At 38.4% G+C, this 24951-nt stretch overlaps 1 protein-coding gene across 2 annotated transcripts in view; it reads left to right on the top strand.

Annotated features, from left to right (window-relative positions):
* The window catches only part of ILA (putative protein kinase regulator ILITHYIA), a 112731-nt gene that overhangs the window by 33010 nt on the left and 54770 nt on the right, over positions 1–24951 (top strand). For both annotated transcript variants that reach the window (XM_089150711.1, XM_089150710.1), the window contains exons 16-27: positions 1893–2012; positions 2121–2180; positions 7848–7973; positions 8188–8287; positions 8391–8560; positions 10707–11009; positions 11102–11218; positions 11313–11414; positions 11501–11650; positions 13167–13331; positions 13417–13593; positions 22940–23062. In XM_089150711.1, coding sequence (XP_089006837.1) covers positions 1893–2012; positions 2121–2180; positions 7848–7973; positions 8188–8287; positions 8391–8560; positions 10707–11009; positions 11102–11218; positions 11313–11414; positions 11501–11650; positions 13167–13331; positions 13417–13593; positions 22940–23062 — 1713 coding nt within the window. The remainder of the gene's footprint in view (positions 1–1892; positions 2013–2120; positions 2181–7847; positions 7974–8187; positions 8288–8390; positions 8561–10706; positions 11010–11101; positions 11219–11312; positions 11415–11500; positions 11651–13166; positions 13332–13416; positions 13594–22939; positions 23063–24951) is intronic.

Here is a 24951-nt window from a genome sequence, read left to right as displayed (position 1 = left end):
GGTTTGTTTGGGCGATACTGAAATACGTGACAATTCAATATTTCTGGCTTCGTTTCTTTGGTTTTTGAACTATGATGTTAACCCAGAGAATATGATGTGAAGTTGATTGGAAGACCTTGGTATATGGTTGGTGGCACCTAAGTCAATTCTTAGAAGGGACAGATATGAATGAGGCATGGTGACCTCTGAAAGAAATATCTGAATGGTGGAAATTGGAGTAAGATGTGATTGGCACAGAGGCAGCAAGTGATGAAGGTGTAGATGAGGGCTCTGTCTTGGTCATCGGACGCCTGATGATCAGTAGCTCATCCTATCAAAAAGAAGCATCCATGGGGGCAAGCAACGTTAGTGTCTAAGTGTGGTGTACATGGGGCTGTTAGATCGAGCACAACAATTAGGACATCCAAGAAGTTTCTAGCAATGTTCCCTGAATACCTCTCTTTACGACAATAATCAGGTTTGATTGCTTTCTTGTCTGTATTGGCTCGATCATTATAGTGTGAGAATACGCAGCTATATTGTCATCTTGAGCCTGAGTGTGAGGCTGTTCTCTGCTTTGATAGGGTTACAACATTGCTGTAATTTGGTGGTCTTCTAGGTAACCCATAGCATACGATTGCTCTAAAGATGGAAAGGGTCACAACTAAGGACATAAGCATGAATTGTAGATTGAGAACTCATGATATCTTGGAGAGATCTAATGAGGCTTACCATTTTGAAAAGGCAAGATTAGATCAATGGTGAATTAAAAAACTAATCCAACTTCCTAGGTATCGTGGTCAACTCCAGATGTCAACCAGGATCTTTGTTCGTCCAGATCACAAACTGAGTTGACGCATAAAAGATAATTCAGTGAAGACGGGATATCTTGCTGCAACTTGATCGAGTTCTTGCATTTTGTTGGTGGAAGCATAGATCATCAATATTTTGGTTGATTTTTACTGGGCCCTTGTAGATGATTGCTACTGCATCTAGCCTTATTGACAACCAATCTGGCTTCCTTTCATGCAGATCCTAGAGAATGTAAACATATCTAATTTTTTGATTTCTTTTTTATGAACATCAGTGTTTAGGCCTTTTGCCTGACTATTCTTGCGGGTCCGTACTCACCCCACAGCCACATGGGCCGGGTCATACTGAGGAAGCACATCTAGTGTTTGTTGGAGCTGGTTTATGTGAAACGTATGATTTGACTACTTTGTATGACTAAATCATGGGTAGAATAGGGCACTTAAGAGTTTTAGTTTGAGATAGCAGTTATAACATATAGTCCAAAGTCAAAATTTAATGTTGACTTTTTTTTCTTCCCCTTTTTGGTAAATTTGATAGTGCTGTTTGTTCAAAAGGTCTAAAATAGTTTACATGCCAAGTTTCAGCTCCATCCCTAATCAAAAATCTCCCAAGCTATTTGAGTCTGCCCAAAAAAAAATGCATCAATTTGAAGATCCCTCCCCGACTCTATTTTTTTGGAGTAGCAACGTCTCAAGTTTGGGTTCTTGAACTGTGGCATGAATTTGATCATAGTCCAGATTGTGACCCACCCAGAAACCATCGACATGGGCTTGTCTTTATGGTTAATGAAGGTAGTAATGTCTGCAGAGCAAGTTATCTGAAAGACATTATAAAAACCCAACTCCTGCCATGATACACACGACCCAGAGTAGAAGAGCTTAGAATTTAGGTTTTCATAGAATTGTTGAAGAGCTAATCCTTGGTTGATGTATAAGCAGTCATCTTTCAATAAATTCTTTGTTTTCTTTTTATGTGTATCATCGTCCACCACCAGCTCTGTTAAATTGGTAGTGTGTGTCTATGTTGGTATGTTGTTGGCAGAACTTGCATGTGCTGTTTTCTACTTTTGACTTTGCAAATTGGCATGTGTTGTTGTGCAGGATGTACTTGGACCGATGGGTTTAATGAGTTCTAGTCCTTTAGAACAGGAAGCAGCCATTGGTTCTCTCTCAACGTTGATGTCTATATCTCCCAAAGACACATATTTAGAGTTTGAAAAGGTTCAAATGCTTAGTTTGTACTTTGGTTTAGTAGTTCTCAAATTCTGGTTAAATAATGACCTTATGGTTGGTAAATGTTGACTGTGTGAACATTATTCTTTATGACAGCACTTGAACCATCTTCCGGATCGTTCTTTACATGATGCGCTCTCAAGTAATGATATTCTGGTAATAGTTCGGAGCTATCTTGTTGAATCTGATTAATTTTTTCCATGAGTTTGAAAAGGAAAATTTAGTAAAAAATTGAGCTTCTCGCTGTTGAAAATTTTCTATCATTTCTCTGCCTGAATTTGTTTCCTTGGTGCATTCTTGAAATTATGCTTTTTTAAGTAGTGAAGTTCTGGTAATAAGAACTACCTTGTTGAATCCATGAGATTGGAAAATAAATTTTAATTAAAATTTGAGCTTCCCTCTGTAGAAAATTTTCTATCATTTATTTGTCCACATTGCATTACATTTTAAATACATACTTTGAAGTTTAAGTGCTTCTTTGGAAGAATAACCTAGATGACCACTTGGATTTATTGTGGTTAGTTAGTCTTCAATGTGCCTAATATCCCAGCAATTTTACCTTATAGATCTCGATGCAACTTTGGTCTCGGACATTATGTCCCTGTCCTCTCGTACTCAGGATGATGCTAGGGAAATGGTATATAGTATGCTTCAAATTATAAATCTGTTGCTAACATACTATAGTAATAGGCTTACCTGTTTATTCTGAATAGGGATGAAATATGGTGCCCTTTTTTTGGCCTTTTGCTTTGGGATAAATAGGAATGCTATTGATGGATTAAGAATACAAGCTAAAGATCCACTGTGTAAATTAGAAACCCTTGGTGAAGGAGTCCACGCATTCCTTTTTGGCCTTATTCTAAAGATGTTATTTTTTCAATTATAAATAAGGACATATTCCACTTAGATCTACCAATTGAATGCGTGGACTCCTTCACCTGTAATGCAGCTTATTAATGCTCATCCGCAAGTTGGAATGTTGATTTCACTCGTGCTCGACTTGCAACATGCTCAGAGAAAAATATTCTAAAACAAGTAGTTGTTATCAACTTGATATGCAAGTTTATCAATTGGTGTAGAAACCATGTGCTGCATCACATCTCACCTGCTGGATTACTACCAACGTGCATGGCAGAATGCTTGTCACAGAAAATCCTTAGGTTTGTTGGTAGTAAAACCTAGTAATAGCAGGCTATATGCGTGAATAGAAAAATGACAGGGAGAGGGGAGGACATCGTGTGATTACACAGACTCAGAAAGAAACCTCAAACTTCTACTCTTCATGCTATCTATTAGTTTGGTTTACATGCATGCATTTAAAGAAGAAACTGATAAATCTTCTAGTTGGACTATGAAATTGAAAATAACAACTTGTAATTCACAGTCTTAACTGTTAAATTCCTGAGTTGTTGACCTAAAAAAATTGAGTGACTGAAATAGTAACCACATCTTTCCAACCTTTGTTGGACCAAAGACCATTTGACCGGTTCTTTTGGGTTTGGCTCTTCAGGGCCTACATGGTGGCCCCTAACTTATTGATACTACTAGAAATCTCCTCTGTTGAAAACTTGAAAAGTGATCTACTCCAGTAAAAAGAATTTGTCTTCTGATCATACTCCTAAAAAATTGGACAAATATTTCAGTTTTTTGCCTAGTAGAGATGAAACTAGGGGGCAATTTTTTTTTTCTTTCTTTTTCCCTTGGTTTTGATCGAGTTTTGCAAAGTCCTATTTAAAAGTCCCAAATCTCGGTCAAGTTATGTGAAATTTTGCAGAAATCATAGGTGTCGCCGGTTGATATTTGGGGATTTCCCCATGTTTTGCCTCTTTCAACCTCTTTTGTACTGAAAAATCATCACTCCTTTGTCTTTCTTCACCTTGTTTGCTGCTTGCTCCATGTTTATAGTCCTTATGGAATATATGTTGGTGTTGCTTGATATAGGGGGTTCATGTGCTAATGCTAGATGCTATGTCTACGTATGTGTACGGGGATCAGGTGCATCATTTGTGACTCCATCTTTGACCATCCATCATACCCAGTTGGGCCAGTTAAGCATCATCATCTTACAGCCCATTGCTTGATGATACATACCGTAGGTTTGGATATCTAGCTTATGCTGTCGATGCCACCTATAGATTCACAATATCGGACTACTTGAACAAATATTCCAAGACTGTTGTGGGAGTCTTTTGTTCGGTATTTCGAGTAGTGGATCAGGTCTCACCAGTAGTACATGTTTCGTGGTATGGATCCACTAAGGAACTCAAGTTGGAATTGATTGAGGATGTCAGCAAAAGTGTCTTTTTGGTTATTTACTTCGTGGCTATTGTAAAATGAAGGTAGATCCCTAACCCTTGGTTCAAGGGGATTCTATCAAGACCCATATTCAGCCTCAATAGAGGGCTTGAAAATTGACCAAATTGCCCCTGGGGTGTTATGCTAGCTTTGAGTGCGTTTCCGGGTCTGGTTTTTGGGCTCAATTTTAGGAGGCCTAACCCTGGTTACATCAAGTATACTACCTTTTGAATGATAACTCTTCATTGGTTTTAACAGGGTTGAAATCATGCACTGAATTGTCCTGGGAAAGTTCCAAAGTTTCAACCGAGATGGTTGTAATTTTGACTTTATCTTGGTTTCGAGGCTGTTCAAAACTGGCCTCAAAACCGAGATTTTGATCCTTGCTGCTGATAACCTAAATGATTGGCTTTCTTCTTATATAACCATGGATGTCCAAAAATATTAGGGCATACTTTTTAACAAAGAACACCGCACTGTTTGTGATAAATCGGTCAACCAATGGTGTATATGAACAGACCTTCCATTAATCTGGTTGTTTGTGTTGTTCACCCACACAACCTTGTGGGATTTGTCTCAGGTTCCATTCTGACTCACCTGTGAACAACATCTTCAGTGACAAGCTGACAAGAATGGTACAATACCTGGATTGATCACCATATTGCAAAGATTATCTGATGCAGCCTTCAATTGAGTAACGGCCAGTTCTTCCAAGATCATTAGATGAATAGCAGTTAAGGACAATCAGGGCTTCTAAATAGCTTCGGCCAAAGTAGTGTAAGATTTCTGTTTGGTTCAAAACAAGGATAAAAGTGGGTCTGATTCCTTAGATCGGATCCTCCAATACTTGCAAATTACTAATGAGTGAATGCTTAGTAATCCCCTTCATGCTCTGATCTGCTGGTGTCACGAACCAGTTTTCACAGGCTTGGTGGGGCCCACATTATGGACACCCAACTTTGGCACGTGGCAGTTCCTCACATTATCAACCTGTTAAAAGCCACTAAAAACAATGCTAAACTAAGCATATCCAAGGACAAGGACAGATAACCTGTTTGACAATTTGACACTTTGACTCATTTACATATGTATATGGTCCAAACTCCTGTTTTACTTACATTTGAGTTTTCAACCAATGCCTAGTTAAATACATACAACCTCAAAAGAAATATATGCATTCCACAATTCAGTTTAATAAACATCAATTGCAAAAGAAATTCCCGTCCTCTACTTTAACTGTACTCTTGGGTAGCAATACTTGCCCTTGTTATGTATTCGGGGACCTGTCAACATTTATAATAATGAGCTTTACAAGCCCAATAAGCGATATAGTCAACCATGCAAGCAAACTAGATAAATCATCATGCATCCGTTTACCACACTAAAGTATCATGACATTATGCATTTCAATTTTCTTTTTTTCTCTTTATTAACCCAAACCTATGCGCCACCTGTAGAGAGAAGTAGAGAACACCCTTAGTCTAAACCACACCAGTGGCATCAATCTTAGTCTTAGTCTCCGTCGTGGAGGTTCGCATTAAGAGATTCTCTTTTCAGTCTCTTGGCATAAGGCCAAGTATTCTCTACAAGCGGCTATCATTGGTCTAGTCTGTCTTTTCACTCTTCAGTGTCGTTTCAGGCCTTCCCATTTGGGTACACTAGGTACTAGGACTTATAGAAGCCGTGCTTGTCAACACTTTAACATTTTATTTCTTTTGTATTATCATTATTTCCTCCCTTTTCTTTTCTCTTTTCATGTTTAGTTTCGACTTTGCATTACTGTACCTCTTCCATTTCAGTGTACCTCTTTCGTTTTAATCATCACTTAGTTTTATTTGAACAAGGTTTAACACAATACAATTATCAATACAATCAAATAAGGCTTATACAATTCGTGCAATTGTCATACAATCAAATAAGGCTTAATACAATTCATACAATCATCAATACAATCTCATCCTTTAGATAAAGAAACGTGAAGATTATGAATTAACAAGCATACGCATTGTTTCTTATTCCTAGTTTAATGGTTCAAGAATGTTTCCAGCATTTCAGTTCCATGCACTTCTATTTTATTCAAAAGCGATCATACACTTCCATTGATCGCACAAGTGAAAGCATGGAAAGGAGAATCGGAAAAGCTGCTGGCTTACTTGGATGACAAGCCATGTAATGACCAAGGTTTGAAATTTCTGTCATCTCGGTACTGACAATGTAATGACTGAGATGATTGATATTCCGAAATTTTGCCCCTTTAAACACACTGGAAGTGTTATTTTTGCCTGAAACCTAACCCAAAGTGGTGTTCATGATTGGCACATGCCCAGTTGTATGCTAGCGAAACTGGAAGTCTGGAACATGAATTTCAGCCGATGTAAATTTGGATTTGATGTAAGAGAACACTAAGATCTTTATTGAAATGCAACAAAAAAGACGACAACTAAGATTCAATGTACAAATAGTCAAGTACAAGTGTAGAAGACAGTAGTCAGTAGTACTCGATGAAAACAGCAATAGTGTATAACATAACAGTATGTGAATGAATTACATATTACTTTACAATACGCATCACACATTCACACCTATGGGTAATGCAATAATAGTTTCTCTGCTGTGGCAGCCTCATAGGGCCAACCTTGCAGGCTTGCCTTTGCGAACAGTAGACATACTCATCCCCTGTCATTGAACCCATATAGTGGTCCATATTGACAGATACTGGCCTTCTATGGGTAGGATCATCCTTATAAAACAGCCAACCCATCTTAAAGTGTTATAAGGGTAAGGACTACCGCGATGAAATTTCGGACATTTCACTGAAGTTTTGACCTTTTCATCTCGAAGCAGATTTATTTTGGTGTTCAAACACCGAAATCTCAGTGACATTTTTGCGGGGATTTGCAAAATTAAGACATTGGTAATAATGACTGAGATAGAGGTGGTTAGGATCGGCAGGCTGAAACCACAACCAAAGTGAAACATTAATTGGAAAAAAAAATAATAGAAACCTTGTAACTTGAGCAGCTGCTGGTTGCATTAGAGTTAAAACAATTATGACCAGTGCTCTGCAATTTAAAAGAGCAACAGAGTAGACCTGTATGAAGAGAAGTAACCTATTTCTGCTGCAAGAAATAATGTATATGTCATAATGAAAGTTTGTTTAATACATAGGGATCATTTCATGAAAATATATTGACCTAGTTTTCTGCGTAAGTACTGTATATATTATAATGAAAGGCTTGTTTAATTACAGGACTACTTGTGTCTATATATCCATAAGTGCATTAATAAGGAACATAACAAAACACCCCAAGGTGGTTTTGCTTCTTACTAACCTTATTTTCCTTAATATTTTGCTCACTACCTGGTGGCTTTTCGGATAGTGGTTCACTGGCTTGTGTGCTTGACATTCTTTATTGGCCTTAAAATTTTGTTGGTGGCTGTTTTACCATGCATTAGCTTAACTGTTTTTTATTTATTGCATTATTCTCTATTATCTTAAAGTTTTGTGACCATGTTCTATTGTTCCAGGTTTTTTATACTCCAGAAGGCATACTGTCCACTGAGCAAGGAGTATACGTTGCAGAATCTGTTGCTGCTAAAAACACAAAACATGCAAAGGGTCGGTTTCGTGCTTATGATGACCAAGAGGACCTGGTACGTCTGTGTGCTTTGTTCTTGTGTTCAGCTAATTATGAGTAAATCCTGCAGACTCACATACCTCGGTCTCTGCATGTGCGGATGCCTTTGGTGCCAGTTTTACCCCTTTTTTCATATTTTTCCAGCTAGAGATGGATCTAAATATAACGAATGAAGTGCTTGGCTGATGCCTATTGTGTTTTAATTCCCCAACCCTTTCTCTGGTTTCTAGGACCATGCCAGATCTAATCATTCTATACAGAGAGAGCCAGCTAAGCGAGATACTGCAGGGATGGGAAAGAAGGATGTGGGAAAGGCTGCAAAGAAAACTGGCATGCATTTCTTCATGACTAACTTGAATATTCAGTTGCTTATGTTGTGGTTTTGTCATCTTAATTGGATATTGATATGATTATTTGACTTATTTACTAATAGACAAGGGCAAGACTGCAAAAGAAGAGGCACGTGAGTTATTGCTTAAAGAAGAGGCCTCTATTCGTGAGAAGATTAAGGATATACAGAGGAATCTTTCTTTGATGCTGAGAGCACTGGGGGAAATAGCTATTGCTAATCCTATATTCACGCACAGTCAACTGCCTCATTTGGTAAGAGCATTTCGCTGCCTCCTACTTATTTTGTGATGAAAACTACCCATCATTATTCTTCCTGCCTTTTTTTTCCCCTTTTGTTTGTACTTTTAGATGAACCTCTTGTAGAATGTGTCAAGGGGTCAAACATAATATTTTGCTAAAGTTTTTCAAAAGATTGATACCAATTAACCTTTCTCTAAGTAAGCTTTGTTCCAACGGGGTAGTTTCTTTCTTGGTTGGGTCTATGTTTCATTTATAGACCTATTAAAGTTCTGTTCGTTTCTATTGTGCTTGATTTCTAGGGATGTCAAGAGCTGGTAAAGTTCTTTTTTTGCATTGAACGTGCTCCACCACTTAGGCAGCCCTCCCCACCAATTCCTTTTGAGTTTAATTCTTCTGAACAACTCGCCCCACCCACACATACCCCCCCCACAAAAAAAAGAAAAAAAGAAAAGAAAAGAAAAAGAGATAGAGAAAGAAAGGAGCTCTCTAAGTAGCAGCTTGTCCAAATTTTATGAATTTTTTCAAAGGACATTGTATCCAGCTTGAATGAATGAAATAGAAGAAGCAAAAATGATAATTTCTAGGTCAAGAGTGTTTCTTACAAATCTAAGGCCACCTCTATCTTTAGAAGGCCTAAAATAGGCTAAATACCACATTCCAGCTTTAACTGAGCCTTCATACCCACTGAAATGGGCCCTCGAGTTGGGTCGACCAGGGCGTTTTTACTAAATCTTGGCCGAGTTCTCAGTTTTTTGAGGAACTGAGACCTGAGATCTCAAACAATGATTTTTTGACCATAATTGGACCCACAGTTGAGGATGGGGGCATTGGTGAGATGACGTGTTTTCATTTCAAAACAATTTGCCAAGAATGTCCGTTCTCTCAATTTTGAGGAAATAGCAGCTGTGGCTGAGGATTGCATCAAAGAGGCATAAATTAGTTCCTTAGGCGTTTGAATGGCTTAATCATCTATTGGGATTTAACATTTGTTACATCCTCTGTTTGTTTTGCAATGGGAAGGAAGTCATTTTTCTCCTCATATTTGATGGGAATACTTTTTATCGTTGAAACTGATTTTACATTTTTATTAGTAAATTTTTTGTTACTTCATCGATCACAATGGCTGTCTTGGACCTTCTTCATGCTGTGATTGCTTGATTTAAAAATCTAACTGAGGTTTCAACACATGAATACTAAAACAGATGATTGTCATGCTTCAGTGACCACCACATTAGTGGTCCCAAATGTTTGTGTCCTTGCTGATCATCCTGAAATCATGAACACTGTAGACTCTATGATTGAAATGTCGACTTGTGAGTGCTTCACTGCTTTCTGACTTCATTAGGTAATGAAAGAAAATTTGCTCCTTTCAGATGAGAAGGAATTGGAAAAAGAATCCCGGATCTTTCTATTAGGAAATGAACTGAAACGTGGTCTGGTATGAATGCCTTTGCGGGCTGTAGTTCATGGCACGCTAGGCCTAGGTGCCCAAGTACTTGCTTTAAGGGCGACCTGATTCTCTGTGATTGTAGAGGGCATGCCAGCTGTTGTGGTCTAGTCGGGGTGAGCTCCCCTCCCTTCCTGTAGCGTGTAGTGTGCCGTCAGGTGCAGCCCTTCCCAACGTGGGGTGAAAGAGAGGTTAGAGGTGAATAATGCAGCGTTATTGTTGAATAATTTTAAGGCCGGAGGACCATTGATAGGGCAAAATATAGCTATATCAAGCAGATTTGCTGCCTGTGAGTTCATAAGAGGGGCTGGGTATCTCTACTTCCATGAGAGACTGAAAAGGTGGTCCTTGTAGCCAGTGGAGGCAAAAATAAAGAATTATCTCTTGAGTCGTAGAAGGGCAATTAAGCACCTCCAGAATCCTGCAATCATTTATGGAGATGAGAGCTCTTGACATGTAATGTGTACCCTTGTATGTATGTAAAGATTGCAGCTTACAGTAATGATTTCGTGGCCCCCTTTTATCTCCTGCCAAACAACTACGTGAGAGTCATTCTTTCCAGCTGTTTTACTATTTTATTTGCTTGTGGTAGTTATACAGTGAGTTGGTGGGGCCTTCATAATTTGTGTTACTTTAGTGATTATTTTATTTCCCCCCCTCCTTTTTCACGTTCTTTTTAATTAATCAATTTCGTTGTGCTTTGATTGTCAGGTTAAGTTTGTAAACCCTTTACTGCAATCACCAGTTGTAAACGATGTTGCATTTGAAACTATGCAAAAGTTGTCAAGATGTGTTGCTCCACCGCTATGTAATTGGGCCTCTGATATTACTGCTGCTTTACGCATTGTTTCTACTGAAGAAGGACGTTTCAATTGGGAACTAATTCCAGCAGTTGGTGAAGGGGTAGCCCAAGAGAGGCCTTCAATGAGTCTTTTTGAGAGAATTGTTAATGGCTTGCTGACATCTTGTAAAACTGGACCCCTTCCAGTTGATTCATTTACTTTTGTATTTCCGGTATTTATTATCAAATTATGACCTTTTTATGTATTTCCTTCCTATTGCAACTGTATATGTAATTTTTCATCTAAAATCAATTTTATCGCCAGATTATGGAGCAAATATTGTTGGCATCAAAAAAGACGGGACTCCATGATGATGTGCTTCGGATACTCTCTTTACACTTGGATCCCATATTACCACTTCCTAGGCTTCAGATGCTATCGGTTATATTTCATGACATTTGATCCTATTATTTTGCATATATTTTATGTCTTTAACCCTTATAATTTCACTATATTTTCATTCTCGATGTTGCAGGTTCTTTACCATGTTCTTGGTGTTGTTCCTGCCTATCAAGCATCAATAGGACCAATGTTAAATGAATTATGTCTGGGTCTGCAGTCAGATGAACTGGCTCCTGTATGCCCCAGAACATTTGCAGCTGACTATTGCAGTTATTCCATAATGTTGTTTTTTAATTATTTCTTTACCTTTGTTTATACCAGGCTCTTTGTGGGGTGTACGCAAAGGATCTTCATGTGAGGCTTGCTTGCTTAAATGCTATAAAATGCGTCCCATCTGTTGCCAGCCGCTCTATTCCTCAGAATGTCGAGGTTGCCACAAGTTTATGGATTGCTTTGCATGACCCTGAAAAGGTTGGGCGATGCTTAGATTTATTTGTGGACATATGTACTTTTGTCTTTTAGATTACTGATGCCCTTTAGTACCATAGTTTAATAACAAGTAATTCCCTATACCTTTTCAAATTACTAATTGAATCTTACACTTTGATTTTGCTATTGCCTCCTACCATTAAAAGCCGTCAGTTAACTGATGGCATGGCATCTGTGTATTTTTTTTTAAATTGCCCAAACTTACCCTGATTTGTTTTTTATTAACTGTTTTACCCTTGAACTAAATGACTGGTTTACTCTGATTCCTTTCCACATATCGATCCTCCATAGCGTCCTCCTTAAGAAATTGCTTTCTATGTCCGTATGATCATTCTCTTTCTCCCTGCAATCTAAACACCTCTTCTTTCTTTCGAATTACGTCTTCAAATTGCTCCTTCTTGGGTTTCTGTTCTCATCCACTTCCGCAGATAAGAAGTTAAGTTTCTCCCATAAAACCTTTTGAGAGTTAAAAAGACTGAGATTCCTTTTTCCCCAGGTTGCCTTTCGGTGATTTCATTGGTCATCTTTCATCTCTTTTTTGTGGCTTTCTCTCCTTCTGTTCTAAGGGTTTGTGCGGTTTTGACCTTCTCCCATCAGCTGAGTTGTTGGATTATTCGATAACTTAATTGTAAGGAAGAAGATCATAGATAAGGCGATGAATCTCTGCTCGGCTTCGGAGAGCTCTGGTCTCGGGTTGAGTCCTAGAATCATCTATTGCATCAATCAACTGGTGAGGGTTTGATTGAAGAAGATGGGTGCACAGAGTATTTCTTCACCCATCTATTATAACCATGAAGTTAAAATCAAATTTGTGAATGAGGGTAAATGGACATTCTGCACTGTGAAATAACAGTTACGTAACACTGTTTGAAGTGCGAGGGGCAACAGTAATTTCATTAAGTGCAGGATTCAATATGTAATTCAGCTAAGTACAGAGGGACATCAGTAATTATCCTTGCTTTTTAATGATAGTGAACATTCCATCAAATAATCCCTGCAACCGTATTCATGATTCCAAAAGCTGTAAATTGAATCATTTTCCTTCTGTTGGATAATATCTTTGGCGGCTGAATTACACGTTGGATGAAAAACTCATTCTTTATATTCTTGTTTGATATTCATCTTCTTTTCTAACCATAATATAACTCAATTCTTCATTTTATTTTTCTGGGTGGAATCTTCATTATGAAAGAAGAGAAAATACTGGAAAAACCCTCATTAGGGTCTGAAAGAAAATGAATAGAGTATAGAAGTCCTGGTTACTGGTTATTGGTTATGCTGCACCAAGGTAACCTTATGGTTGCAAGTTTAGAACTTGGAAGGGAACGGCTGCATACGTCCCTTGCCCCAGCCACGCAGAAAAAGCCAACACCCGCACACACATGCACACTCCCCCCAAGGACTCTGCAGTAGTAGTAATCTCTCACACAGTAACATTTTAGTCTTTCTAAAATTTGTCAACTTCCGAAAATGTTGACATTGGTTTCATCTGCTCCAGTCTGTTGCGGAAGCAGCAGAGGATTTATGGGACCGTTATGGGCATGATCTTGGTACTGATTATTCAGGGCTTTTCAGTGCACTTTCACATGTGAACTATAACGTCCGAGTAGCAGCTGGAGAGGCAATTGCTTCTACCTTGGATGAAAATCCTGATGCTATCCAGGTCAGTAATCTTAACATTTTCTTATAGTCAACTTTTTACTTTAATCAATCAATTTGTTATATTTACTTTTTTGGTGAAATCATAGGAAACTCTCTCGACTTTATTTACGTTGTATATCCGTGATGTTGGTTCTGGAGAGTACAATGTAGATGCTGGTTGGCTGGGTAGACAAGGAATAGCACTGGCGTTACATTCTGCGGCTGATGTGCTGAGAACAAAGGATCTTCCTGTTGTAATGACATTTCTCATATCAAGAGCGCTGGTAAGCATGAATTTGTAGTGGCACTGAGTGCTCCAAAGTATTGACTAATATTTGAACTCAACATTCATATTAGTTACACAGAATTGTTTGTCATGACGGGTAACGTGTCCAATGAATAAGCTGTGAGGTTCACTCATCCATTCTTTATTTTTATTTATTTTTAAATTTTTTTTTGTAATTTTGTTGTTGTTGTTGTTGTTGTGAGGCTCTTCCTTGGGGATCGCATGAACTTGTTCCTACTCTCCAATAATTGCTTCACTAGTCGTTTATTATTTGAGTGCTTCCTTGTAAAAAAAAAAAGTCTTAAAAGAATCTTTCTGAATTTTTTTCTTTCTTAAGCCTTGTGTCTATTTCTTTCCTGTTGTGATGGTGAATGGATGGGTGTTCCCAATTTATCAGAGAAAACTCTGATTGGTTTTTGAATTGTGAGGTCAAATAGGCTAATGATGAAAAATGTAGGATTGGTTGAGTGTGTGGTTAGCCTTTATAACAAATAGGTGGAAAGAAGACTTTAACTTAATATGTTTTGGATTGGCAAGAAACTAGCTAGAAGCCAATAACCTGGATCTGCTGTGAATGGTAGTTTGGCTAAGTGAGAATAGGTAATTCTTGTCATAGTCAGGTAAGAATTAGGTTAAGTAATGTAGGGAATCTTCTTGTGAAGATTTGGTTAAATTTTAATGCAGGGAAGTTTCCTGGAATGGGTCCGTAGTACAAGTTAGGGTTAGGGTTTGGGTATGGTTTGAGATCTAAGTCTAGATAGGGATCTCGGTCCCTCAAAAAATCGAGATCTCGCGCGGAGTGGGGGTAAAAATCCCCAATCAACACAATCCAACTCAAGGCCCCATCTCGGTGGGTATTAGGGCTTAGTTTGGGCTGGATTTTGGCATTTAGATTTTTCAACACAATGGTGGCATTAGATTTGTGAGAAAATAAGTGTACATGTAGACTTATAAAACAGGATTTACTCACCATTACTTGAAATAAATGAAAACATAAAGGTTTAAAGTCGAATAATGCATCAAATATGTTCAGTTCACAATTTCACATTACAACATTGGTTTAAGTATAAGTTATAACACGAGACTATGACAGTAAAATCCATGACTAAGCAACTCCTCCAACTTCTTTTCCACCAGCACTACCTACCTCAGCGTAGAACATAGTTTTTTTTTGAAAACAAAATAAAGTTCGGTAAGAATGCTCACCTTGCTTCAAGATTGGCTTAAAAATGGGAGATCTGTGTTTTAGGTGAGCTGAACAGCTTGTTAATGCAACCTAGGTAGAGATCCAACCAAGTTTTTGGCTAACATTTGACTAAAGCACCAAAACCGGAAAAGGGGGAAGTAGTGTTGAGACAGGTTGAGATTGAGGTGTCTCAACTAAGGAAGAAATTTCGATTGAAACTTGGATTTCAACCTAGGAAAAGGTCGAATTCAAGTTTTGACTAAAATTTTTGTTGAAACATTTGAGTTTTTACTGAAGTTTCGAACTTCAATTTTGAGCTTGGACTAAAATGACCTGGATTCTTGCATGCTACTTATTTCAAGCATAGTAAACACAATGGAACTACCAATTTACCAAAAAAACCATTGAAAAGGTAACATTCAAGTATATAATATATATGAGAAGAACCAAGAATATTACCAAGTACAAGTTTGTTCTATTCCATGTCTTCCTCTTCCCTCTATACCCCATACAAATGACAATACATATCTCATGAATCATGATGTTTGCTCTATATGGTTGTAGACATAGTCGACAATTGCAGCTTTGTATATGGCTTCATCTATATGCCTAAGATGGTGGGAAGTTGAGAATCTTCGGATAAGGAACTTGCTCAACTGCATATGAAGGGGCTGGTGGTGGCTGTGGGTGTAGAGTGAAAGATTTGCTCATCAAATGAAGAAACACCTTGGTCGTCGACAAGGGCAGGGACACTATAAACTCCATAATGACAGTAAGGTTCCAGTGGTTGACTCCGATAGGTGACAGTGGGAGGAACACCATAAGCTCCATAAGTTGACCCAATAGAACCAACACTCTCCACAATAATATCATATGAGGACTTTGCGGGCCTATGCCATCCAGATCCTCTAGAGGTGGAATTTTTGGAATCATTTATGCTCATCGATCTCATAGAGCCCACCAAGCTCTCTGCACCAACCGGATGGTAAGACCCATATGATGGCGTGTGACCGTGTACTCTGTGCCATATCCGTGTTGTCTTCCCTTCCCCTTCCTCGAATATGTCGACAAAACATTTTTGCTTCGAGACGCAGCTCCACTATGGTCTGAATCGTCTATCGCATGGCTGAACTGACTCTTGCCAATGAATCTAGGTGGTTGTCCTCCCCCTCCCTAACTCTCACATATTGCTGGTGCTAGTGTTGGTGGTGGTGGTCTGTCCCTAGGATCAGCTGAATCCTTATCATGAGGTCCAACACCCTCCTCATCCCCTCTATCATCATCGTCGGGGGATGCCTAAGTTGCATAATTGTTGATGACAGACTTGACAATTAAATCCTGACTCTGGGTGGATGCACTAGGGTGTGGCACGAAGGGATGAGCAGGCGTTGCATGGGCAGTCCCCTCTTGCTCCATGAAGTCCGCCACATCAGCCCCCATTTCCTCTGCAATCTATCTACTAGTAAGGGCTCTCCTTTGCACTTTGCTTGTTGTCATACTCAAATGGGGTGAGTCTCGTCCAAATTGCAATCACCATTCAGCTGCAACAAACATAGACTTCAAGTCATTTCAATATTTAAGTAACTAAGTTAAAGATAGAATATAACTAATTAAATACATAATGAATTAACTTACCCCAAGGGGCGAATTCCCATCCTGATATGGCCACAGAACGACCGAAGCTCCTAGTGGCATCCCTAAATTCCTTCATCTAATATATAAATGAAAAAAAACAATAAGTCAATAACTAGGTTAATATTTAATAACTTAGTATAAAACTATGAATTGTGAATATTAGATCACAATCTCACCTCCATAAGGATGATCCGGTTCCAACTTCTCCACTACACTTACGACATCTATCAAATCTTGCCTCATCCCAAGATTGTCTTTGTAATGATATTTGAGATTTAGATAGTATGCTTGTGTAAGAAAAAAAAAAAAAATAAGAGGAAATAGTCAATATTTAATAGTGAGATAATATAATGAAAATTAAATTGATTCCTAGACTTGACAACTCACCAGCCGTATGTAGTGGATGCTGTAATATAGACTCCCATCTAACTAGGATGATGTCAAGGATTTTCTTGTTGCCCTGTGGGTAGATTTGAGCAACTTGTTGCTTCATCTTATCTACTGCAACCCATATGTGTGGTAGAGTAGGTCTTCTTTGTTGATCTACCATCCTCAACACATGCACCAGAGGCTCGAGCATCTTCACCACTTCCCTCACATTATTCCAGAAATTGTCATCGAGTATAGTCAATTGTGCTCTCCTTCCTCCTACGGATGAAGAACCCTCCCAGTTAAACCACTGCTCTGATGCAAATATGCTCCTAAGGCTAGTCTTCCTGCTCTCAAAGCTTTGTAGTGCTATCCAATTGGTAGCAAATCTAGTTATGCCTGGCCTCACTAAGTCACCCTAGCACTTGTCCCTCATCATTTGTAATGCATATGTGTGGTTATAGATGAAGGTGCTAACTTGTCGGGCTTGCTCCATGGTATTCTTCACAAGCTTGACCTTTCCCATGTCCTTTAGCATTAAGTCAATGCAATGAGCAGCACATGGATTGAAAGCATGTTTTGATATCGGAGTTCTTGCATCATCTTCAACCCAACTGTCTTGTAGTTGGAGCCATTATCAGTCACAATTTGGTTCACATTCTCCATTCCAATCTCCTTCACCACTTGCTTCAATAATTTGTAAATGTATTTTGCATCCTTCTTCTCACTGGATGCATCTAGTGACTTGAGGAACAGTGTCCTCCCATCACAGTTTAACATGAAATTGATGATGGACAGTCTAATGGGACTAGTCCAACCATTAACCATCACAATCACTCCATAATAAGCCCACATGAGCTTTAATCCATTAATATACTCATTCAACTCCTCTTTATGCTTAGGGAAATGGACATTATATATCTCATGTAGTGTGTGCCCTTGTACACCACTCCCAGCCCTGCTTATCTCCTCAATCATATTCCTATAGTAGGGCCTTTGGGCTGCATGTGCTGGAATACTATGGTACATAGCCCATTTGGAGAAAGCCATCCGCACTTTCTCATTCAAGCTCCCCCACAAGTGCTTCAACTTTCTCTACTTTTGCTTAAGCCTCCTAAATAGGGCTGGATTGTTGCGAAGAATCTCAAGATTCGGATCTATAGGATTTGCTAATGAAGCTCGATTGTGGGATAGGAATATCCTCCCTCACACTCTGACTCCTTATAGGGACTTGGGAGCTGCGTGTGCCTCCCATACCTGCTAGCTCTTTAGATGACCCAAAACCTATAACCCTCTGCCATCTCCTTTTGTCTTGAATCATAGCTTGCTCCTTACTCATTATCGCCCTCCTCATTTGTGTGGACTCTGGGTCAGGGTCACATCCATACTCTTCTAGCTCCTCTGGATCAAAGTCCTGCTCTCTTGGCTTTGGAAGGTCATCTAGGCATGCATCCTCGAACTCCTCCCTCTGTGTTCTATTCTTTTTCCTCTGTTGCTTTCCCCCAGCCAAGTAAGAGGCCATTGCCTTCTTGATCTCTACGGGCACCCTTTGGCATCCTACGACGTTCTTACTTCCCCCCGGCTAGATGCACCTTCAGTCTAGTGGCGCCACCTCCTCCTATCTGTTTCTTGTAATAATTGCACTCATTCTTCTTCTTATCAGCTGTCAGTGGCCTCTCGTGTTGCCAGACTATGTCTGACATCTTTTAAAGAGTGCCTGATACAAAAAATGCACATTAAGTATCTTAAAAGCATTACAATAGGCTCAAAAAATTACATTCATGCTACTATAAATAATTTTCTATTTTTAAATATATAACATAAATTAATTAGTATTTTTTAATATTTAAATAAAATTTGATAATATTTTAATATTTTTGAAACATTTAAAATTAACAATCAGAAGAAAAAGATTTGATTCAACACCATCACAGCAATAGGTGAAGTGATGGTGTCTCCCATTCATCAATTTGAAGCTCATACATGAGTGTATACTTGTGTATTTTAGGAATATACATATTTTAGAAAAGAGTTTTTAGATATAGAAAAATAAAAAAGTAGTAGCAATATGCAAAATTAATTTTAACTTCACATAATCATAGATCAACACTCCAGGCCAAACATACTTTAATTTGGAAGCAATCTAAGTTGATTTGAGCCATAAACAAAACAAAAATAAAAAATGGAGAACTTTGTTAACTCACCATGTTTGATTCTCAAAAACCCAACAATGGAGGAGCAAGAGTCGAGAAGGAATGCAAAGGAGTTGCTAAAATGAGGTGAAATGGGGGTAGAATGCAAGAGAAATTAGAAAAAAAACTTAGTGGTGGAAAGTCATGAAACTGGTGGAACCTGTATTATTTCACAGGTTCTGCTTGAAATGATTGATTTTTATTACACAAGTTGTAACGTTTTGATACGATATGAAATTTCACGTTGTTTCTACCAAAATTTCGTATTGTTTCGGTTGAATCAATTGATCCCAATGAAAAAAATTGCATCTTGTTTCGTTTTTCAAAGCTGCAGGCATTTCGAGCGAATTGTTTTCCATGGTTTCAACTTGTCTTGACTGAGATTGTGTATTTGTGAAAACTAGGTCTGATATAGGGCCAGTTGCAGGATCAATTAATTGAATCAACAGGACAAAGTAGGGCTTCTCAAGACTTTGTGGCCAGAGATGTAGGGACTGTTTTGGGGTTCTGGGAGTGGTGGGGAGAGTTGGCTAGGTGCAGTGAGGGTTTTCAGTCGTAGGTCGATGAAATATAAATCTGAGCCTAATTATTTTCAGATTCAAACTCCTTTCTAAGGTTTTAGGAGTGTGGAACTTAGGGTTCAGATTTTAGGGTTTTCAGAGGTTTGCTAGGATGGTAACTTAGGATCGAAGTCTAGGGTTGGTGAGGAGACGAGGGTTGCAAAAGGGGAGGTGATTCTATGGTGTGAGTTGGATGTTATGGGATTTAGGGTTGTGGGGAATGGGGAATTAGGAATTAGAGTTTCTAGTTGTACAGTTTCTAAGGGATGTTTGGGGCTAGGGTATAAGGTCATGTGCTGAATAGAGATTAGGGAATAAGATCCTAGGAGAGGAAGGTGTTTGGTGTAGGGAATTGGGAGATATGGGAACTAGTTTTGTGGGAGAAGATGGAGTACTGCAGGGGTGGGGGAATTGTTTAGGATAGGTGTGAGGGGGAGAAGAGAGGGGAAAGGGCTGGGAATGCTTGCTTACCAGATGCGGATTTGGGGGAAGAAGTACTGTGTGAGGCCAATAATCAGGCTGCTATAAGTTTCCTGCTCTTGGAAGCCCTTAAAGCTCCACTCAACTTTTCCTTCAATCAATTTTTTTTTCAACATAAACTGATTTGATTACAAGCAATGGGCTGTATTTATAGCCTTTATTAAAGACTCCTAACAGGACTTAGCAACTAATTAGAATCCAGATAGGATTTCTAGACCCCTTATATGTATAGCAACTAATTAGAATCCAAATAGGATTTCTACTTTTACACTGTCAAAGACCCCTTATCTCATTCTACATTGGCTCAAATAATATTATTTAAATAGATCTGGACTCCTAATAGTTCTTAACATTAAAACGAAATTTTAAAAAGGACTTGTATTTTTAATAGAACTCCTAACTAAAGTAGGACTGCTGCTTAAATTAAATAGAACTCCATGCTTCTTTACAGTATTCCTATGCCATTCCACAGTATTTGTATGCGACTGTGTTATATTCCTATGCCACTTCACGCCAAACTTCATACACTCGTGCCTCTTGGGATCTACCTCACTTTCAAAAAACATTATGGGGTCCACAAATAGTAGAGCTCTTTCTCAATTCTACACTTTGATGTAGGCTGCACATGGTGGGCAATAGTGGCAACTCATTGCAGGCTCTACCAATGGACTAATAGAATAAACAAAGCTGGTTGCCGGTTGGGCTCTGATTATGTCTAATCAATTGTATAATAAATTCTGTTAGAATTTACAATTGCATGTTAAGAGGGGGAATGCTAGGAGATAGGGATGCAAGTTTGGCCCTAGTGGCTCTGACAATATAACGCCTTTCCAGATTTTGTTTTCTTTTTGAAGTTCCTTGATTTATCTGGAATTTTTTATTTTATTTATTTATTATTTTTTTTTGTATTTTCTTGCTCAAATCTATAGGTTTTTTTGCTTCGAATGCTATTATCTGATTGTGTTCTGTGTAGTTGATGATGACTGTCTTTTCCCACTTCTCATTTGTTGGTGAACTTTTTGTTTTAGTTTGTATTTGATAATTAAAATCATATTTGACCGGAATTTTGAAAATGCTAGTCATAATAGCAAGAATAATTGTAGAAGTTAAGGGGGACTAGATCTAAGCTTCCTTTGGCATTGCCAAACACTGAAAAAAATGCTAGGTCGTTTGCACCCTAGCTTGACAAGAAAAGAAATTATTTGTTCACGTCACCCATCTCCGTTCTACTTCAGTACTCTACCTTGGTGTTCCATTTTCCTCAACAATGCTGGTCTAGTAGGCTGGAATACAGACACTCACGTACAGCCCACTCGGCCTAAATCAAGGTACTGTTCTATTTCCTGTTCAAACAATACAGGTAGTCATGACACTACTGTGGGTCCGATTAGGGTATTTTGGTCATTTTGATTGGGTGATTTTGGGCAGTTTTTGGTATTTTGGTCATGAAGGGTATTTTAATTATTTTGGGCATGAGGTGTATTCTGGTAATTTTTGGACATGAATGGTATATTAGTCATGAAGGGCAGTTTTGTTGTTTAGTGATTAGGGTATTTTGGGCATGAATGGTATTTTGGTTGTTTTGGGCAACATGGTATTCTGGTCATTTTGCACATGAATGGTATTTGGTCATGAGGGAATGTTGTGGATCAGGGGTATTTTTGTCATTTAGAGAATAGGGCATTTTGGTAGTTTTGGGCATGAGGGATATTCTGGTCATTTAGGACATGAATGCGGTTTTCATTTCTTTATCTCAATTTGAGTCACAGTTCCTTATTTTAGGTTTTAGGGGTCTCGGGTTTTAGGGTTTTAGTGTTTAGGGTTTAGGGCCAAAATATTCTGGCCCTGAATCAAGGCCAAGGTCAGTCTTGGGATTATTGTTTGTCCTGGTCAACTGGTCTTTGATTTTTAGCCTTGATTCTGACCCTGGTTTTGGCCTTGATTCTCATCTTGTTTTGGCCTTGATCTTAGCCCTGATTTTGTCCCTGATCCTCACCTCAATTTTTGCCTTGATCCTAACTCTAATTTTAACTCTCACATAGTCACATTAACCTTGGATTCATCCTAATATTGACCCTCATTTTAACCTTGATCCAAATCTTGATTTTGACCCTGAATCATCAGATCCAATGATTCCATTTCATTTTATGGTAATTTTAATCCTTTGGTCGTTTCATGTAGTAAAAATAGATGATTTATTGTCTTTTTTATTTTTTTATATTTATTGTGTTGCCATAAAAACAAATTGACTCATTTGTTACATCCTGCATTTTTATTATAAATCTATGTAAATAATTGTTGACTTACTCAGAATCAGAATTCTAGTCCGATTTAGTTAGGGTGTTTTAGAATGAAAGTTCTAATTGAACTTGGGTACTTTTTAAGGCCCATAAGTTTAAGGTCACAAATCGTCACTCTTAAGCTAGGGCATTCTATGATTAAAATTTTGATTAAACTGTTCTAGGTGCTTTTTAATGATCAAAGCACAAAACAAGTTTAAGTCAGAACTTATTAGGAGTGTAAATATTTGTACTGGCTTCATACTATAAACAATAATTGAAAACCTAATTCGAGTGATTCTTGCACCTAAGCGTAATTCTTTTAGAGTGACAATCGTAATTTTGAATATATAAGTAAACTTTCAAAATAGAAGGTTTTCAAGAGAAATTTGAATGGCATGATCTGTAGATTAAATTTTTTTTTTATATGACACTATTTTTCTGGTCTGGCCACTATTGATTTTTATGCTGTTGATGATTATAATTCTTTGCATTCTGTAAATTTTCTGTGGGTACCTCGATTTTTTCTGGTTTGTCTGTTCTCTGTTAGCAGTGGAATCTTGTTATTAAAGTCTATTAATCTCATTATCTTTTGTATTGGATTGTATCACAACTAAGCTGTTGGTGATATATTGTATTGCAGGCTGATCCTAATACTGATGTTCGAGCGAGAATGATTGATGCTGGTATTTTGATAATCGATAAGCATGGAAGAGAGAATGTTTCTTTGCTATTTCCAATTTTTGAGAACTACTTAAATAAGAAGGTATATTACTCATTGTTAGATTTTGCATTAGCTTTGCTATTTCTTGGATTCATATTTGTTAGTGAATCATTTTTTTCAATTTGTATCCTGAAGTGTTGTTCATGGTCTTAGGACAGTGGGGATGAATCTGTGGCTGCTGTAGTCCCCCCCCCCCCTTTTTTTTTTTTTTGCATGAGTGTATGTGGGTGTGTTGCTTTTTACATGCAGTCCCCTGGTTTTGGACACTATTATGTGCACCTTCTAGGAAGAATCCAGGTTGTGTTTACCCCCTTCAAACCTGATGGTGTTAATGGACTGTTAGCTGTTTGTAGGAGAAGTCAATTTTACCCATAAAAGAGCATACATGGTGGTTTATGAAATACCAGTTATACCTATGGTTTTTTCCTTCAGCCCTTTCTTTTCTAAATTGTTCTTTCTTACCATATGTTCAGCCCCACCTTCCAGTCTCTGGAATAATGCCGCACAAGAATAGTAAATTGAAACAAGAATTTCGAACAACTGAACACTAAGGTCAATGACATTCCGGATAAGGGTGGGAAGCAGCTTCATTTGCCTAGGGAATCTTTGGAAATAGGCCTATGTGGTGATCAGGTTGAACAAGGACATCCTATTATGCAGTTGTAGGCATAGACGAATTGTGCCAAGATGACCGAAATTTTAGTCAAAATCTCGGTTTTTTCCAAAATTGGAATGAAATCGTACTGGCGAAACTATAGGCCTAGGTCTCGACTGGAATCTGGAAAACCCTATTCAAAAGTCCCAAATCTTGGTCGAAATCTGCAAAATTTCACAGAACTCGCAGGTGCTGCCCGTCGAAATTTTGGGGATTTCCCCCTTTTTTGGCCATTTTTTCCTCTTTCAACCTCTTCTTCACTAAAAAATCATCACTCCTTTGTCTTCCATCCCCTTGTTTGCTGCTTGCTGCATGGTGATGTGAACCAAAATCTAGGGTTTGGTTTGTTAGAATATTTCCATACGATTTGGCTCACTTCAGAATGCTCTCTTAGGAACCGGCAGTCTTCTAGGGCTGTAGGTGCTTTTGGGTGAAGGAATTTTGATGTATCTAGGGTTTGCAAGGGTTAGGGATAGGGCTAAAAAATCTTGGTCAGGCCTAGGGTTGTGAAACTTCAGGTTTTGAAGGTTAAACCTTGCTGTAATTTATTTTCAAGTCTGGGATTTAAGTCTTGGGTTAGGTTTAAGGGTGTTTAAGGGTTTTAGGGTTGACTTGAAGAGATTTTAGCATTCCACAGCTGCTGTTAAGAAATTTCAGATTAGGTTTTAAAAGTTTTGGGCTTAGGAATTAGGTAAAAAGGTTTTGGTTAGACTAGGGAGGGGCTTTGTTTGATGTTTTATAATTTCAGGTTTTTCTTAATTGGTTTGGGTTTGGTTTGAAGTATCTTACTTGGGTTAGGACTGTTAGGAAAGTCAACTAGGGTTAGGGAGAGGTAGAGAGATAAAAATCCTAGAAGGGTTGGTAGTTACATTGAGGAAGTTGGGTGTTCTAGGATTTCTAGCAAAACTAGGTTTTAGGGTTTCTAGAGGTTGAGAATTTATTTCAGGAATTTTGAAACCTAAGAAATGAAGGCCTTTTGATGAACTAAAAGTAGAGATAAGGGGAAGGAAGGGTGCAATTCTATAGGGGAAGGAAGGATTAGGGGATCTAGGGTTTGTATGGGGAGGTGGTATGCAGCTGCCGCTGGGAGAAGAAGGGGTGGGGTGCTCGTGGGAGGTAGGAAAGATTGGAAGAGGGTTGGGAAGGGGTTGGGGTAGGTTGTACTTGGGAATTGGATTGGAGCTGCTGTAGTTGAAGAAGCTTGCTATAGATGCAAGAGAACTGCGGAATTTGATCACACTAGAAGTGCCGCAAGCCCCTCCATGAGCCACGATTT

Source organism: Hakea prostrata, chromosome 3 (assembly GCF_041222555.1).
Source record: "Hakea prostrata isolate BN-2017 chromosome 3, UWA_Hpros_2, whole genome shotgun sequence".
In the NCBI taxonomy this organism is placed as follows: Eukaryota; Viridiplantae; Streptophyta; class Magnoliopsida; order Proteales; family Proteaceae; genus Hakea; species Hakea prostrata.
This window is presented reverse-complemented; position numbering and strand designations above follow the sequence as displayed.